Source organism: Strix uralensis, chromosome Z (assembly GCF_047716275.1).
Source record: "Strix uralensis isolate ZFMK-TIS-50842 chromosome Z, bStrUra1, whole genome shotgun sequence".
In the NCBI taxonomy this organism is placed as follows: domain Eukaryota; kingdom Metazoa; phylum Chordata; class Aves; order Strigiformes; family Strigidae; genus Strix; species Strix uralensis.
The window spans coordinates 11,050,103-11,068,214 of NC_134012.1; the positions used below are offsets into that span (position 1 = coordinate 11,050,103).

Below are 18,112 nucleotides of genomic sequence, written 5' to 3' on the forward strand. Positions count from 1 at the left end.
GTCTAGATGAATGTAAAGTCTTTGCAAGATGTAAAGACAGTCAGACCAGTGATTTATGAGGAACAAGCTGAAATAAAAGTTTATTCTTTTTCTTGCTGACCTATTAAGGATGTTTTTTGAGCATGGACAGAAACTTGTGTCATTCACTAAAAGTGTCCCCACTGGGTAGCCGTCATGGAGTTTGCCTGAGCCAGGACTGAACGTGATTTATAGAAAAGGTGGTGTTTAAAGCTACACCCTGTTGTTACTAAAAGAGCCGAACTGTACATAAATTTTAAAGTAATAGGGGAAATTTGATGCTTTATGGCACAAATAGTTCTTTACAGGCAAAATTGCATAACATACTCTAGTCATATAAAAATCATGATTTGTTCTGTGTGGAGAGTTAAATGAAGAACTGTAAATGAAGACACATTTTCCTCAAACATATAGTGATAGGCACTTTATTTACAGTATCACATTATGACATAGGTATCATGCTTTAAGCCCAGCTGGCAACTAAGCCCCACAGACACTCGCTTACTCACCCCCTGTGGGATAGGGGAGAAAATTGAAGGGTGAAATTGAGAAAATTCATGGGTTAAGATAAAGACAGACTAATAGGTAAAGCAAAAGCCACACACACAAGCAAAGGAAAACAAGGAAGTCATTCACGGCTTCCCATTGGCAGGTAGGTGTTCAGCTGTCCCCAGGAAAGCAGGGCTCCATCACGCGTAATGGTTACTTGGGAAGACAAGCGCCATGACTCCAAATGTCCCTCCTTCCTTCTTCTCCCCCCAGCTTTATATGCTGAGCATGATGCCATATGGTGTGGAATATCTCTGTGGTCAGTTGGGGTCAGCTGTCCCAGCTGTGTCCCCTCCCACCTTCTTGTGCAGCCCCAGCCTAGTCACTGGTGTGTGGTGTGAGAATCAGAAGAGGCCTGGGCTCTGTGTAAGCACTGCTCAGCAGTAATGAAAACATCCCTGCGTTATCAAGTTTCCAGCACAAATCCCAAACATAGCCCCATACTAGCTACTATGAAAAAGATTAACTCTATCCCAGCCACACCATAAAATATTGCATATATGTAATGTTCATGGTCAGTATAAAGATATGACTAGCTTCTAGCAGAGCCAAACTCACAGGCTTTCAGGTTTCCCAGCAAAGTTGCTGTCAAGGATTATAGCAGTCTCTGTTCAACTTTCATTTTTGATAAAATACAGGACACGATCCCAGTTACTCAGATGCAGGACAAGGGACTTTAATTCTCCAGTATGCAGTGGTGTGCTGGCAGCTGAGTAACAGGTATTATGACAGCTAGACTCAGACACATACTAGGCACTTATTTTTCAGATTAGTTAAAGTAACAGCTGCTTTTTATTACAGAGTTTTCAGATGCAGAACCTCAGATGGCATACATTATCAAATCCATTGAAGTCAACTGGAACTATGATAATTTACATCAGATGAGAATCTAAGCTATCATTGGAGATATAGCCTCACTACAGGAATCTTAAATGAGAAATGCTGCCTAGTGGATATAGCAAAGAGTCTGGAAAATCATTTGATCTGATTGTGTCAGCCAGCTCATATGTTAAAAGCAAGGTGTGATAGTCTGGGGAATGCCTGCCAGTTTATGGATATGATTTCATTGTAATTTAAAGTGCAGATTAGACTCACCATTTTGTAGCAGAAACAAGATTATATCTATGGAGCTGAATCAGCTTCAAGACTACCTCAGCCAGGAATCCTTTCAGCCTGGAAGAGCAATTAGATTGCTGCTACAAACAACTGACAGTTATCACAGCACTTTGACATAAGCCTGGTGTGTATCCCAGGAAAATCTCGTCAGAAGTCTAAAAGACCTAGGCTCTTTCAGGAAAGAAACCTCCTTAACTGCGAAGACAGAAAGCAAAACTGGGGAGAGTAGGATAGAGAAGGCTTTGTCTCCTTTCCCCACGGCCACATTCCTCAGATGCCCATGAGAAAGGGGGAACTGATGGTCAAGAGTAGTTGTGCATAGACCAGCAAATGCTGTGCTGCTTTGTAAGGACTTTGTTGCAACACAAACAATAGCATCTGAGACACAAGACTCCAGCAGGAGAAGGCAAAGATCAGCTGTGGAGGTGTGAGGTACTAAGTCATCATCTCATGACATTTGTACGTTGGAGTCTCCTGCCTCAGTGAGAGTTTCCAGGCAGAGTCTTAACCATGGGGGACACACACAAAGGTCCAAAGTTAAAGATGATTCTTAAAAGCACTCAGTCCAAAACTGGAGTTCCCAAGGCATGGAAACATAGGATCACCCACCCAAGAGGTTCAGGTATATGACATAAGGCTTACAAATTTGATGCTTTGCTTACGTGTAGATTTCCAGAGTAGTTTAAGTATACTGGAACAGCTATCTGACACAAGGATGGATGAGGAAGGAGCGATACATCACACGTACTCCTCAGTGAGCGGGGACCAGTGAAACTACAAAAAACATGCAAGGCACTCTGATGAGAACATAAAAGAGAAAAACTACCTCTAAAAGAGAATAAAGAATATCCTCAGAAGTAAAATACTGTTTGGGAGCTTAGTGAGAAACTGGCTTCATCTGAATAGACCCTGGAGCTACTGATACCAAGGGCAGCAGTTAGTACAGCTCCATCCTGGTCAGTACTGCAATGGTGAGGTCACCAGTGCTACCTACTACTTCCATGACACTACTGTGGCTCCTTCTTCTCTTGATTTCTTGAGCTCACGCAATTTATTAGCTTCTTCAGCACAGGACAGGAAAACACAGCGTCCTTTGTGATGCTTTTTTTTAAACACATCCCTTCCTTGTCAGTATTGAAGTAATTAAAAGAAGTTGGGAGACTTGTATAGGATACCAAGGCCAACTTTGCGCCAAAAGCCTGTTAAGGTATCAAGTATAAGGTTTCAGCTTGGAGGAAGCTTAACAGAAAAATTCAGATGATCAGTCATTAAAAAAATGAGTGGCAACAGAGATACAAATATCCAATTCTTGTTAGGGACTACTTGGAATGCTGATCTCACTGAAACATGCCCCCCAACTTATTTTAAATTTCTTACATCATTATACTCTGTTTTCAAGTTCTTGTCACTGCACAGAGGTCCCTTTTGTATAAGTTCATATTCAGGTCAAGTTCAGAGAGGCTTCATAGCCATCAGAGACAAGACATTGTCCTTCTGCCAATGCGGTTATGCCTCAAGCTGCAATGAGGCTGAAGTAGCCATTGTAAGGGATATTTGCATTTTTTATTACTTGCAGAAAGGAAGTTTTCAGCCAAGCAAGGATATAATTTTAGTTCTCTATGCACAAAGAAGGAATTGGTTTGCTGTAAATAATGATAAGCTAATGTTACTAATTACTTCTGCACTTTTTATTTGAAGGACTAAGTATCATTTTACAAACAAGAGCCCAAACACAAGTTGCAAGTTTTGGACAGGCATACAAGGGTTAATACATGAGCTAAGACTGTTAATCCAAAACAGTATTTCACCTCCTGCATATGACCACAAGCTTATAGAGTAGCTCAGAATCATCACATACATTGTTAATTCACAAGGCTGTTGCTCAGAAACTGGACTAAACATGAAAAGGAGTGCTAAAATTCCATGTGTGGCTGTCTGTCCTCTGTGTACATCTTTAGAACAGGTTTTTATGCAGCCTGTATCCCTTACAACACTATACCATTTACAGACGATTATGCACTTTCTTATACCGCTGCTGAAGTTCCCGTACAAATGTTAGCAAAAAACTGGATCATGAAGTAAGCCCACAGCAGAGCTGAAGGAAGAACCCAGACTACCTTGGTTACCATCAGAGATAAGGCTAGAACATCCACTGTGAGCACATGGGCTGGTCTGTTTTGTCATAGAAGTCCCTGAGATTTCCTAAACTGCTGCAGAATTGAGCTAGAGTATGTCTTTTAAGAAAGACATCTCTTGAGATAAAACTGCTAGAGATGGAAAGCCCCTTATAATTTTAATTAAACTGCTCCAATGATTAACTGCTCATTATTCAAGGAAAATTGTACCACTCAGTTCTAGTCTGATTTTGTTCAGCTTCAACATTGAGCAATCGGATCCTGTTACGTCTTTGTCAGCTAGATGGAAAAAACAGGCATTAAGTTTCTTTCATTGCAGATACTTTTGGACTGCAGTCAATATACTTTTCTGGTTTATAAACCAAATAGAAAAACTTCCTTGTATCATGCCACATGAATCAATGATTTTTCTGGCTCTTCTCTCAACCTTTTCTGTCTACCAACAGTCTTCTTGAATCCTAAACTGGACAAAGCAAATTCCAACAAAAATTGTTTCAGTGCCAAACATATAACTAGTATTGTCTTTCTAGTCCCCAGAGATTTCTCTTTGTATAGTCAACAATTACATGCGGTGTTTTGACCAAAGCACCATATTTAAGAGTTCATACATTGTTACCTTTCTCAACAAATCTCTCTGCACCTCTTCATTCCTCCTCCAAATCCCTAAATAAAAACTCATTAACAGAAGAAAAATTCCAACCAGCATTTTTAGTTCTTCTTAAGTCCAGCAAAACACGAGTGTCTGAAGAAGGCAACAGCAGCCTTAGCTTTGCCATAACATGAAGGGTGATTAGACTATGGGAATTATCTGCAGACATCGGTTTATTCCCTTATTTGTTACAGCTGTACCAATACATGTTAAAAGGCTATTCAAGGCAGAGAAAGGGTAACAATGACGCATCTATGGTATAAGACATATTTAAAAAGACTGCCTTGAGGTTCAAAAGTAGAGTCAATCTATAGCATGGGGATGTTTTAGCGTTACTCTGAGATGCCAAAATAAAGTTGTGTAGGCATGAAACATAACTGAACGCTTTAGAGATGATCAGACACATGATATACACGGAAACCCAGGAAAAGAAATTGGAGGCTTAGATGTTCCTAAAACAAAAAGCTGAGTTTGCTACGGAATTTTGAGAACACCTTGCTCAACTGACCTTCAATGGCTCCAGATTTGGGTGTCTTCTCTGTTCTTGAGCTCTGGTATTTGGTGGGCAGACCAAAAGTACAGGTAAAAAGGACAGTCTGCTTTCACTCTTCACAGATGTATTACTTTAATAGCTATCCACAAAACATTTGTCTGTTTGCCCTCAACTTATTAAATAAAGTTATGTGGACTGCATCACATCAATGACTTACCTTTGTTGCTTATTGCATCCCCAATCTTTTGGGTCATCTGAGTATCATTAATAATTTTGTACAATGTTTGATGTAATTTAAAATTAAATAACACATGGTCAAAAGCAATTTCTAAAACAGCCGTAATATGAATATACTTGCTCAGTTAGAATCCTCCATTTACTATTTTGTTTTTTGCTGTCAGTTAACCAATATTCTGTTAATTAACAGGTCATATTGATCAATTTAGCATGACATACAGAAAGTGTCATGCAGTGGTAAGTCAAAATGTTTAGAAGAAGTTTAAGTATTACATAAACACTACTGTTATGTAAGCACTATTTTTTTAATCAAGTGTGTTGTTTAATAAAACTGTGGCCAGATCTGTTTTTCATACACCCATATTGACCAACATTAGTTCTACTGATCTCCTTTAATAGCTTACGTATCAGTTACACATTTTTTGCCTACATGGATGCTAGCCAGTAATCATTGTCCTCTTTACCCTTTCTACTGCCAGTACTTTTAACTTAATCAAGTCCTCTGGATTGTCTTTTCCAATTTCAAATTTATTGGAAACAAACAATAGCAATACAGATAGATATTTGGTCAGTTTGAATATAAACACTGAGTTAAAGTTATCTGGACTTGTTACTTTAAACCTAGCTCCTGAGTTACTGCTGGAATAGGATTTGTTTTCTCACCCTGCGAAGCGATAGAAGCTTGGGGCTTACCCATATGCTTCAAACATAGAAAAAATATTTAATTATTCAGTCTTTTTTGTTTTTCTAGGAACCTTTCCATCATTTCTATAGATCCATTTGATTCTTAGGACTAACATAACCCTCTCTAAATGTACCACCCTAGCCATGAGGGCAGCAAGAGACATGAATGATGCTGTGTTCTTTGCAGACGTAATTGCCATTTACAGCACTGACTCACAGGAAGTAGTAAGTCTACATAAAATATTCCATCAGACTGGCTGATGTATTATCCCAAGATGGAGTGTTGAGGCAATAAAGAGCAGTCACTGTTCTGAGCATCTGTTGAAAGGACAGAGGCAGCTTAAAATCTAGCCAACTTTCAAAAGTTAGTTAAAAGCAGTTCTGTATTTTCTTACACATCTCCTAAATGACTTGTTAAGCTTATTTACAGAAACATGTCTTTCATGCTATGTGACAGATGCACACAAAAGAAGAGACTGACTTAAACAAAAACAGTGAAGTTAACCACAGATAAAAGTGCAGGCAGAGTAACCAGGGAATTATTTTTGTTCAGCATTACTTGCAACAGCTGGTATGACTCAATGAGAAAGGTGTAGTTACATTGACTCTGCTTCTTTCAGAAAGTGACCTGTGGAGGGACATGAAGAAGCAAACTGTAATTCAATCCACCATCATTCTGCCAGACCACAATTTCCCATACAAAAGATTTCTGCAAGAACATCACAACATGCAACAACAAAAAAATACTTACTCAACTAAATTTATCAACAGTTTATACCTGGGACAGCAGAGAACTAAATCAGATCTAAAATTTCCTTTTATATTCCCCTCTTTATTCCCATTCACCCCACATCTTTTTTCTTTATATGGAGACAGTAGAACCTTCATCTTGTCTAGGAGCTGTCATTATTTTTTTTCCAAGTAAACTTGTAAAAAAGATTTTAACTATCTTTGCACTACCGGTGAACATGAAAGGCTAGTAGTATTTGTAATTTTTAAGTATTCTTCACACAAAATTATGATTGTTATAATCAAAAGGAGAATCACCACTGTCTATCAGTATTTATACCATTGTGCTTTCACTCATCAAGGTAAGATCTATACAAATGCTACCACAAATACTCTTGCTGAGATCAGCATAAGTCAAAGTAGTAAATTTTGCATAATTTTCACTCTGTAGATGCTGAAGTGTATTCTCATCCGGACCGTAGTCTGAAACATTATTTTTCAGTTCTCAGGCTACTTTCAAACAGTTGTCTTCTGAATGCTAATTTCAGTTTTACGTTGGCAGCTCCATACAGAGCATGTCATGAATGTTGCTATGGTTATACTCTCCATTTAGTAAACAGTATGAAATAAACCCACATTCAATGGCAATAATGAAACTTAGACCAATCCCCAGGTACTCTTAAAGTGGTTCTTCTTAATTTACACGTTTGAAAATCTAAGTAAGCAGAGACTGCAGTTTCATTTCCAAGACACCAGTATAGGGGACACCATCCCTTTTGATAAGTGCTCAAACTTAGCAAGCAATTTTGTACTCCTAGGACATCACTGCAGGCAAGGCAAGAGATTCTGAGCAAAGAGAAAAAGTTCCCTTCTTCCCCTTAGCAGATGCGGTGACTACAACTCATGAGTGCCAGATGGAGGTTGTCACCACAGCATCAATTATTGGGAGAGGAAACTGCAACTTTTGCAAGGCCCAGAGCTATTTTAGGAGGATTTTCCTGACGCTAGAATCAGAACTGGGTGGATTCAATTTCCCCAGCAGTAAATGCCATTTAGAGGGTGGAGTTGGCAAGGGACTGGGTTTATACATTCATCTTTAAATCTTATTTGCACTAGTTCTGCCCTTCTCTTCCTCAGTTCTTCCACTCCTAACTCATATCCTAGTGATTTCTCATTTTCTTTTTAAAGAAAAGATCTCTAGCTTTCCTAGTGAACTTCAAAAGCAGCCATTCAATTGCAGCCAGTAAACTTTTGTTTTAAAAAACAAAAAGCAAAGCCTTCATGTTTGCAGGGATAAATTGAAAGGTCAGAGTAGGGTGCAAACCGACTTAGTATTGGTTGTCCAAATGTGCATATGGAGGGCTCTGGTGCCTGTGTGTTGCCCTGAGCACAGTGAAAACTGTGCTCAGGCTTTGCTGCTGCTGCTGCTCAGAACCACTGGAACCACAGAAGAACAAGGTGATTTTTGTGCCGTCTGTAACAAAGCTCTGAGAAGCACATATTAAAATTACTAACTGGGAAGCAGTTCTGAGTTAGGGTACTGGGGAGATGCTTCCATCTTCTCAGATTGGAGGAGCAGCAGCATAGCGTCGGACCTTCACTACAACTGGAATTCAGAGGCTCCATAGAGATCTGTTCCTGCCCAGAGGCTCCATTTTTTTGGAACCACTAAAAAATGTATTTTACATGAATGCAGCAGGATAGATTTTTACATCTTCTGCTCACGAATCATAACATCCGCAGGATGACTGATGGCGACATCTGCCTAAGCTTGCAGTCACAGTATCTGACACAGTATCTCCTGGAGCTTTTGAACCATAACACACACAGTGCCTGTAGCTATTCCCTCTGAAGGACCCCAACACAGCCCAGCAGAGGACAGTGTCTAGCAATAAGACAGCTGTCCCATGAGTCCTGCCTAATGTACTGAAGCAAAGAAGCATGGATACATATTAGGTATCAAGGGGTCCCTTCCTCTTCAGTAGTAAAACTGCCAAATTCTTGCAACTCCTAATACCCCCCTGGAAGAAGCTCAAAGCACTAACTTTCCGGAAATACAAGAACACATTGTGCCACCATTATTCCAAGGAGCAAGGTGCACCAGAGCATATCTCTCAGCTCATCTTAATCCCTGGAGCACAAAAGAGGAAAAAGAAGAATGCTCTCCCTTTCTATTCGGAGCAACTTCAAAAGTTAGGTGTTCTTTAGTGACAGATCAGTAGGAAAAAAAAAAAATATCCCTGCTCCATGAAATGGCTTCTAGTGAAACCTTTGAAGGTACTTAAGTAGAAGGAGTACTGTTTTCTCTGACATAATCTTACTGCAGAGCTCTAACCACAGTTTATCTTCTGAATTTGATTACAAGGCTTAGCTTGAGATATTAGCTCTGGTATGATTTCCAAGACTGCAGGACAGGAAGAATATGAAGAAGGAAGGTAAGCCAATGGAAAGTTTACGGGACATTAGTCAGGACAGAGCAGTACACTGTACTGGCAGCAGCAAAGTATGGTCAAACAAATATGGGAAAGAGAAAGAAGGAATAGAAACTGGCAGAGAGACAATAAAAATACTTACAGTTGCAGTATAAAATAAAGGTGAAAGTATGTCAACATCACCCAAGATATATGTCAGTAAGCTATGTTTAACTTTGAAAATGGATGCAGTCCTGTTACTCGGTCTTGCAGGGGTAACTTGGTAAAACAAGTACACGTCAGTCTAATTAGCACTTGGGCTAAAAACTTTCTAAAGCCCTGGAACAAATGCCCAAATATTACTTAGTTAAACCCAGCCCGCAAAAGTACTTCATGCCACTTTGCTTAAGGATGGAGTTTACACCATACAGATACAAACAGAAGATGAAATCTGGGTGAGGAAAAAAAAAGAAGTGAAAACAACTCCTCAAAATATTACTCCCTTGCATAGGGTCTTTATTAATTATTCCTCAGTGCACAGTTCTCTTTGGTCAAATGAAGTTTAACCAGATGGTACAGTGTATTTTTTCTGCAATACAGAAAATTCTCAGTATCTGATTTCATAGGGTGTCTGAATTACACAGAAGCTCTCATATTTAGAGCACTACCTTTGCAAGTTTATCTCTGATTCAACCCAAGGAAAGAGCTGTCTGCAAATCCTGACTGGGTGTTTCAGACCCAGCAAAGGAAAAGTCAGGTTTGTGATATTGTTCAAATACTTGTAAACTAAGAATTTAATCAGTAGGAATCAAATTTTAAATAGACTGTTAAGAAAAAAATCCTAATGTCCAGCTCAGTTTCCCCTGCTTGCTAAATGCAATCACTGGAGACCAAGTTAGGGGAAGCAGACATTGTACCCAAGCTTTTTAAAAGAATGCCAGGTGTTTTAGGAACCATTTAGGTGTTGCTTAGCGATCTCTATCTTTTCTCTGCCTCCATACTTTCTGCAGGTCCTCTGTTACAATTCATAAAGGCAGAGAAGTTCACAGAAGACTGGCAAGTATCTGAAGGAATCGCTGGCCAGTTAGCTATACCTTCCTCTTCCTTGAACTGCTGTCTTGGCTGTGCTGGTGGAGGCAAGGATCCTACTGATAGGCACCACATAGTGCTTGGGCAGCAGCTTCAGCTTTGGGCATATCTAAGCTGTTCCCTTGTAAGAACAGCTCTCTTACCATCACGAATGAATCTGGAAGCAGACTTCTTGAAATGGGAGAAAGAGGGGGTTTGTTTTGGATTTGGGGGCTTTTTTTTTTTTTTAATTAATGCCATTTTAAAAGCCATTTTACCAGCATTTAGCATCCTCAAAAATGCACTTTTGAGAATTTTAGTATATGTTGTTTCTCTTTCTTTGACACAGGTGAAAAATCTAGGTAAGCAATGTCTTTTGTTCCTAACATTAGCAGATTGAGGTCTGCATGCCCTTCCTCATGCAGAGTTTCTGCCCGAGAATTATTATGTTGCCTGCCACAGCAAGGTAGTTATTTGGTCTAATGCAAGGAAGTCTGAAGTTAAGTGCAGTTTAAAGGGAGGAAGCCCGAGAAGATAAAAAGGAGGTTTGTTAGTGTAGGATGCTTATCCACAGGAAGGCAGTCCAATAATGTTTCCTTTTAGACCACCAGTCCACTTTCTGTACATTGTATGTGCTGAGGTGTTCTTACACATGCTGGTAGACTAATTGGTGGCATTTTGCATCTGATTAACTTCTGAACTGGCCTATCACATTTTTGGTGGAGGATGTCTGACCAGAAGAGGATAAAGCTTTGAGGAATCTTTTTCTTTTGTAACCATGTTACCACAATTAAGTGTATGTGTTTGCAGTAAGGAGAGAATACCTATAAGAAAGTTATTTTAAAACCTGAAGTTTTCATCAAATTTGCTTTTATTTTGATAGTAGAAAAACATAATCCTTTAAAAAGTTTACAAAAGCCTGTGGGAGGAATAACACTGTTTTTACTTTGAATGTTCACAAATTCTGCAACTCAGACCTACAGAAGGTCACAACAAACCCAGAGGCATGTTAAATCTAGAAACCTCTGAGAGACAGGATTTTCTGCTTTTGAATTTTTGCAAATGGTAAGTTAAAACTCTGAAAAAGGTGAAACACTTATTCCTCTATTCCAAGACTTTGAAATTCTGAACCCTCTAAATCAGTTCAACATTTAAGAAGTCACTTGCACATTACCATTTTACTTGTAACAGTGATGCTTTTATCCCTAGTAACTTAGTAGTGAGCTAAACTGTCCCAACAGATATCCCAACACAAGGCTCCTTATAAGGAAAAAATAATTCATTCTCAAGGTCTATTCTCAATAAATGTAAACTGAATGTGCTCATTCCTTGAGGAAATACAGAGCAGCATTAATGCACACAGCCCGGAGACTATGGCATACACAATGCCCTCCCCTTCAGTCCATCTCAGAATGACTTCATACATCAAGTATCAAGCCACAAAAAGGCAGAGGTCACAGAAATGAGTGTCAAGAGGATTTAGCTCAAATTAAGATGTTTGTCTCTTTACATTACTCTAGAATGCTAGTAAAGCATGCTTAATATTTTAAGTACATTTTCCTAAATGCTTTTAGATTCTAGTCTCTGACTCCAGTTTTGGAATCCTCATGGAATGTAATTAGAATAAAAAGCTGCACTTTGAAAGGGCTCATTCAGTGCTGCTGGTTTATTTTCACTTTAATAGAGAGACTCTGAAGAACTGGCAATATTTATCCTAGAGTATTTGATTTAAAAGGCTAGTATAAGGCAAATGTTCTTTTTTTAACTCCTTAAATTAAAAATAGTTTCTGAACATAATGAAGGAAACTATTTTAAGAAAACATTGTAAAACCAAAGATATTGACCAACTACAGCATTTTCTCCCCTGACCATGCTTAAGATGATGCCTTCATCGACATCATTACTGTCTGTTTTTCCTGTATTTGAATTTCCAGAGTCACTACACTGCAAAGCGCAGTGGTAGCCACTACCTTTACCTACAGCAGTCTTTTTCAGGCTTTGAAATGAGAAATACATTTGGTATCCATAAAACCTATAGCTTTCTTATAAGCACTGAAGAGCCTAGCTATCTAAAAAGGCTTAAAGAAACAGGATTAAAAGACTTGGTTTAGCATTATAAATTCAGCTCAGTAGATCCATCAGTCTTTCTTGTATTTGATTATTTTAGTGCTGTCACCTCAAGTTCTTGTTGTTTTTCTCTTAAAGTTCTAGCTCTGAGAACCCTCTAGTCTCCCTTCCTGAGTTTCCTCCTCTTTATCTCTGACCCCCTACCCTCCCAGCATTTAGAAGTATTTTATGAAGCACATAAATCCAGATTCTTGTTCAGCTTCAATGAAGGAATGCTGAGTCTCATCTTTCCAGATAAGTTTTAACTAGGAGGGTGACTTGTGCTGGCCAGCATTAGGTTGTCTGCCATCCATTTTTCTACACTTAAGACGATTATTTGCTTCGTACAAAGACAACTCTGCAGCTGTAGCAATCTTTGTTTTAAATTAGCTCAACTGGTAGAATGCTCAAGCCCTGTATGTTTTACTGGAATGAGCAAAAATGACTGCAAGTGGCCTAATGCTGTGAAAGATTATTAAGAAGGAATTTCACTGAGTGGTGTCCAAGGGTATTTTTCCAAGCAGCTCCTAGAATAGCCTTTGATTACATGCAGGAAGTTAACCACGTTAAGGTTGCTGTTTTGCAGCCATTTCTTCCTCTCTGCGTAGCTCTGGAATACAGACCTCCCAAAACCGTGAGGCAGAAAAAGAGGATAAGGGTGCTCAGCTCAGCAAGGTCTTTCCACAGGAAGAACATCCACTGAAAGAAAAACTAACTAGAAATTAAAATACTTTTCAGGTATGGCTTTAACACATTTTAATTTCTTCCCTGGAGCTAATACATCTTTCCACTTGCTTTCAGAAAGTTAAAGGAACTCAAGGGGCAAAACTGGCAGGACAAAGGAACTTCAGCCTCAGATGATAATTTGGACGCTGTTACGGTTCTACACCAGTGCAGAGGGAGCCTAAGGAGAAGCATACCTGGTACTTATGGCTGAATGTCAAGAGCAAAGATGCCATTACCTCTTCATGTGCTCCCTAGCCCAGAAATAAAAATGCTTCACCAGCATCCTGTGTAGCTATTAATATTCATAGACTTAATGGGAAGTAGCTATTCCTGCTGAGTGGTAGACAGATGAAAAAGGTGGATCTATGGGATTTTCCACATGTTTTTCTCTGGGATTTCTTAAGTGAATTTAATAATTTCTGCCCAGATCTGAAAAGACAGAAGAACGACTAAGTTGAGATAACTGACACATGGGCTACTTCTGCTTATTACGGATGTTTGGTTGTTTACTGGCATTCCTCTCATTCCTCTTATTTCTCAATTTTTACTGTAAAGCTCCTTTACTATAATGGGAAGAATTCTTCTGGTGGCATTAGTGTGTTATTTTTATTGCAGCAGGTGGCTAAGACCTGCTAAAGAACAGCCATTACCCAAATTAGAAGAGCATTTTTACTGACTTGCTAGACACTTGTTTAAAACAGAAATAGCACTAGAACAACAGAGAAGAAAAATTGCTTTGAGATGTGAGCAATTATGAACAAAGAGTAAGTGATGGGGTGAAAATTAAGTATCATTTTCCTCTGCTCTCATACACATGCAGTCATGAAGTTCTTTTTTTTTTTTTTTTTCACCTTCTACATATTCCATTTCTCTGCTCTCAGAAACACAATACCGTACTAATAGTAAAAGAAAGTACTATATCCTCATCTCTGGCCTGCAGCATTCAGGCTTCCTAACACCTCCAAAATTTAGTTAGAGTTAAGTTTGTAAATCCTTTTAAATTACTTTTAAAATACATGCCTAGAATGAGGAAGGAGTCAGTTAATATCCCAGCAGAGTATCTGAGGACTTACAAAACTGGCATCTCAAAAGTAACTGTTTTGTGCAGTCTATATTCAGAAACACAAGCATTAGTTTAAACTCCTTTCTTATCCAGAAGGTAGCTCTGACGATCCCAAAGAAAAAACAACTTGTACTATATACAAAAAATAAACCATGCAGAACATACACCCTGCCTGTAGTCTGCAGTTTAAACTCATTGGTTAAAAAACATTAGTCATTTTATTAGCATGAGCGACTGACAATAGAAAAAGCAAAAAAAGTTCTATACCTAGACATAAAAAAATTCTCTACCTGTGAAATTTCAAATCAGTGCTATTGTCTAAGAGCTTAAAAGCATATGAAAAAGCCAATACTTGCATATTGCTGATCTTACTTTAAAAATCAAAGTCAGCATACCGATATGATTCTTTCAATTTCCCATCCATTTTTAATCGAAAATGCAGTTTCTGTAAAGCCCTTCAATCCCCTGTTCAGAAAATAATCTATTGTTCTAGTCTGGGATTTTGGTGGAAACAAAAAGTAGATGTCAAGTTTCAAGTCAACCCGGTGCTATTCGCAGTTCTTGGATCCCACGCCTGGCACTCTTGGTATTCCCTGACGGATCCACCTCCCGCCTCCGCCCCTCCCAGCTGGAGGGTTGCATTGCATCATGGAAAATGTAGTCTAGCTGGGTAAACCAGCCCACCTGAATGGAGACACTAGGCACTCAAATCACGGCTTCTGCGTTGCATGCTAGCAAGTGCTGTTCATTGTCAAATCCAATACAGATGAGTAAGTATTGTTTTCAGCTGTGAGTCGCCAAAAATGCCATTTCCAAGATAAAGTTCCAATATATTTCATTAATTAAAAATATTGTTCTAAAATGATGCATCAAAGTCTCTCTCCATAGGAAAGGCGGTATCAGCTTTAATTGCTAGCCCTGATCCTTATTGTATGGTATTTTTGCAATATTTTACATTAGCAGCGTGGCTGTAATTAAGGCCAGAACGCCTTGCTACAAGCAGGGGTAGCATTTGGTATTTCCTCAGTGCTGTGCAGGAGTCCGATATCCTCAGCCCGCCCCTGCGCTTCATCTTCTTTTTTTTTTTTTTTTTTTTTTTTTCCAGGAAGGCCATTTAATTTGCGGAGACGGTACGATCACGAACGGTATGTCTTTTAACGAACACAGTAACAGAGGAAGAATCCGTTCGACTTTACGCTCTACTGCAACTGCACCGCCTGCTGAAAATGAACCGGGACAGATGGCCGGCGCCGGCCTTTCCACAGAGCCTCTCCGACACCGAGGCGAACGCGACGCCTTGATTGCGTCAAACTGACTCACCGCGGGTCTGTGGCGCCCAGCCCTCCACCTTGGGCTACCGGAGCCGTTCCAGGCCGGACCGGACCATCTGCGGAGGGAACCGGTCGCCGGCACCTGGCGGCGGGGCCGCAGACCCGCCCGCGGCGCGCCGCCGGGCCCGCACGCGCCGGCTGCCCGCGGCCCAGCGGCCGCGCTTACCGTATGCCCTCTAATAAAGGGGAAAAATAATAATAAAAAACATTGGGGCGCATCTCACTGAGGTACCTCACGGGCTTGTTGCGGGCACGCGTGGGGGCACCCGCCCAAGCTCCTGCGCCAGAAGCTTCGCCCATTTCAGCCCGCCTCTGGGACCGGAGCCCAGGCCTTTCCCCCGTGTGGGCACCTCCTACCTGCCCTTCGAGACTCCCCCGCCGCAGCTCTCTACTCCCGTGGAGACCCGGCGAAAAGCGGGCGTTGCTCTGCAACCCCCCCCCCCTCCCCGGCAACGTGCGAGGCGCCGGGGCCGTGCCGACCCCCGCCTCCGCGCGGGCGAGGGCATCCGCCTCAGCCGTTACCGTATTTTCCGGCTGCGAGGCGCGGCCGTCCCCGCCCGGCGGCTTTCCCGGCAGAGGTGACCGGGTTGAGGCCGCGGCGGCCCCGCCCCCGCATTCCATTCCCTAGATGGTGGCGGAGAGGGGCGCCGCCGGCCACGCCTCCTTTCCCACCACGCGCGAGGCGCGCCCGGGCCTGCGCGCGTGACATCAGCGGGGGTGGGGGTGGGGAGGGGAGGCAGGAGCGCGCGCCAACCCCCGCCCCCCCGCGCCAGCGCGCGGAACTAGCCTTCCTCGGGCCGTTGTATTTACGTTTGTGGCGCCGATTTGCATAAGGCACCGGCCGTTGGCGGGGCGTCCGGCACCGCCCCCCGCAGCCATATAAGGGCGGGGGCGTGTCCCAAGGGGGCTCGCGGCCGCTCGCTGCCTTCCTGGAGCCGTTTATAGGGTACAGCCACTTCCGCTGTCTGCTTAGAAGCGGCGCGATCATGGCGGAGCGCGGTCAGCTCCCTGCCCCCGCCAAGCGCCTCTGCTGCAGACCCGGCTATGGCTCGGGGTGCAGGCCGGGCCAACGGGCGGGCGGCGCCGGGGCCGGCAGCGGGGCGCTCTGCGCCGGACCCTCCTCCGCAGCTGCCGCCGCCGCCCTGGGGCTGCTGCCGCTCGGCAAGACCCAGAGCCCCGAGTCCCTGCTGGACATCGCGGCTCGCAAGGTGGCGGAGAAGTGGCCCTTCCAGCGGGTGGAGGAGCGGTTCGAGCGGATCCCCGAGCCGGTGCAGCGCAGGATCGTCTACTGGTCCTTTCCCCGCAGCGAGAGGGAGATCTGCATGTACTCCTCCTTCAACACCGGCGCCGAGGACCCCGCCGCCGCCCCCGGGGGGGCCGCCACCGCGCCCGGCGGGGCCGCGGACGCCGCCGCTGCCGCCGACGAGAACCGCCTGCCTTTCCGCAGGGGCATCGCTCTGCTCGACGGCGGCTGCGTCGATAACGTCCTGCAAGTCGGTGAGTCACCGGCCGGGGCCGCGCTCCGGAGCCGGGCCGCCGCCACCCGGGCAGGGCGCCGCCGGCCTCCCCCGCCGCGGGTCTCCCCCCTGCGTGTCACCCGCCTGCTGCCCGGGGAGCCGCCTCCCGCCTGTCCTCCCTCCGCGGCCCGGGCGGCCGGAGCCTCCCCGCCTCGCCCGGCAGCCCCCGGAGGGGGGGGGGGGGGGTCCGGCCGCGCGGGCGGGGAGCTACCCCCTGGCCCCGCGGCCCGGTCCGCACGACTCTTCGATCCCCAGCTGTAATGCGGGGCCGGGCAACTTCCTCCGCCGGTCTCCTCCCCCTCGCACCCAGGACACGGAGTAACTCCCTCGCTCCGTGACACGGCTGCGGCCCCCGGCGCCGGGCGGGCCGTCCCTCGCCTGTCCCTTTAACTCCCCCCTGCCCCCCCCCCCCCCGCATCGCACCGCACCGCGCCGTGCCCGCTCCCGGTAATCCAGCCCGTGTAATCCCGTTTGGCTCTGCCCCCTCCCAGCGCCCACCCCCGGTAATCCGGGTCATCGCTTTACCCTGAGCCACAATAGCGAGGAGATGCCTCCCCCCATCCCGGGGGGGACCGCCAGTGGAAATGAATCAGCAGAAGGGCGGCTGGCGGGGGAAGGAGCGGGGGGGCGGGATGTGCCGCCGTCCAAAATAAAGACATAAGAGCAGTGCGAGACCCCGGCAGCGGGTGTGCGGCGGCGGGGGGGGGGGGAATCCGCGAACAAAGGCATTTCTAGGGCAGCGGCGGCGAGCAGGAGGGAGGGGGCGCGATCCGCCCCGCCTGGGGGGGATATGGGGGGAGTGCTTTGGGATGAATCGCTTCGTGACAAGGGGAGGGGGGGGGGGGGGCGGCGGCGGCGAGGAGCGCTACTCTTTCTCCTCCTGGAACAATACCCCCTCCCTCCTCCTCTTCCTCGCTCCGCCGCCTGCCGCTGCTCTTCACCCGCTGCGGGTGTCTCTGGTTAACTCCTCCCCGCCTGTGTTTAAAGGGCTGCAGAGCTGGGTACCCCCCCACACTTTAGGGGGTCTGTCTGCCGGGGGCGGCTTCTACCCATTTGGGGGAGCGGCTCCCAGCAGACAGGCGCCCCCACCCCCACCCCCCCCCCCCCCCCCGCGCGGGTGGGTGATGCTCTTTGTGCGACCCGGCCACTTTGTTCTCATTTTCATGTTTATTTGTGTTCTTCCACCCCCCCACCCTCCCACCCCCAGTTTTCTGTCGCTTCCCCTCCTCCTCCCCCGAAAAGGGGAAGCCAGACAAAAGAGGCTGCTGCTCGCCTTTTGT

The 18,112-nt window shown here is 44.3% G+C and overlaps 1 protein-coding gene and 2 long non-coding RNA genes across 7 annotated transcripts in view; 2 read left to right on the forward strand and 1 right to left on the reverse strand.

Moving 5' to 3' along the window:
* LOC141937570 (uncharacterized) overlaps window positions 1-15,142 on the forward strand; it is a 78,322-nt gene extending 63,180 nt beyond the window's left edge. Inside the window, exon 3 of the long non-coding RNA XR_012627008.1 lies at window positions 15,090-15,142. This is a non-coding gene — a long non-coding RNA (uncharacterized LOC141937570). The remainder of the gene's footprint in view (window positions 1-15,089) is intronic.
* On the reverse strand, window positions 428-15,915 carry LOC141937569 (uncharacterized). 4 transcript variants are annotated; one of them, XR_012627005.1, is made up of 4 exons: window positions 15,838-15,915; window positions 6,441-6,509; window positions 2,346-2,457; window positions 428-1,740 (listed from the first exon to the last, which is right to left on the reverse strand). It is a non-coding gene; the product is annotated as an uncharacterized LOC141937569 (long non-coding RNA). The 4 variants fall into 4 exon arrangements; XR_012627006.1 differs by lacking the exon at window positions 15,838-15,915 and adding an exon at window positions 14,669-15,095; XR_012627004.1 differs by lacking the exon at window positions 15,838-15,915 and adding an exon at window positions 14,380-15,095.
* A 310-nt stretch (window positions 15,916-16,225) lies between these two features.
* ZSWIM6 (zinc finger SWIM-type containing 6) overlaps window positions 16,226-18,112 on the forward strand; it is a 112,554-nt gene continuing 110,667 nt past the window's right edge. Inside the window, exon 1 of one of the 2 annotated variants that reach the window (XM_074855294.1) lies at window positions 16,226-16,812. In XM_074855294.1, coding sequence (XP_074711395.1) covers window positions 16,302-16,812 — 511 coding nt within the window. In that variant the 5' untranslated portion in view covers window positions 16,226-16,301. The remainder of the gene's footprint in view (window positions 16,813-18,112) is intronic. The other variant, XM_074855293.1, reaches the window with a different exon arrangement.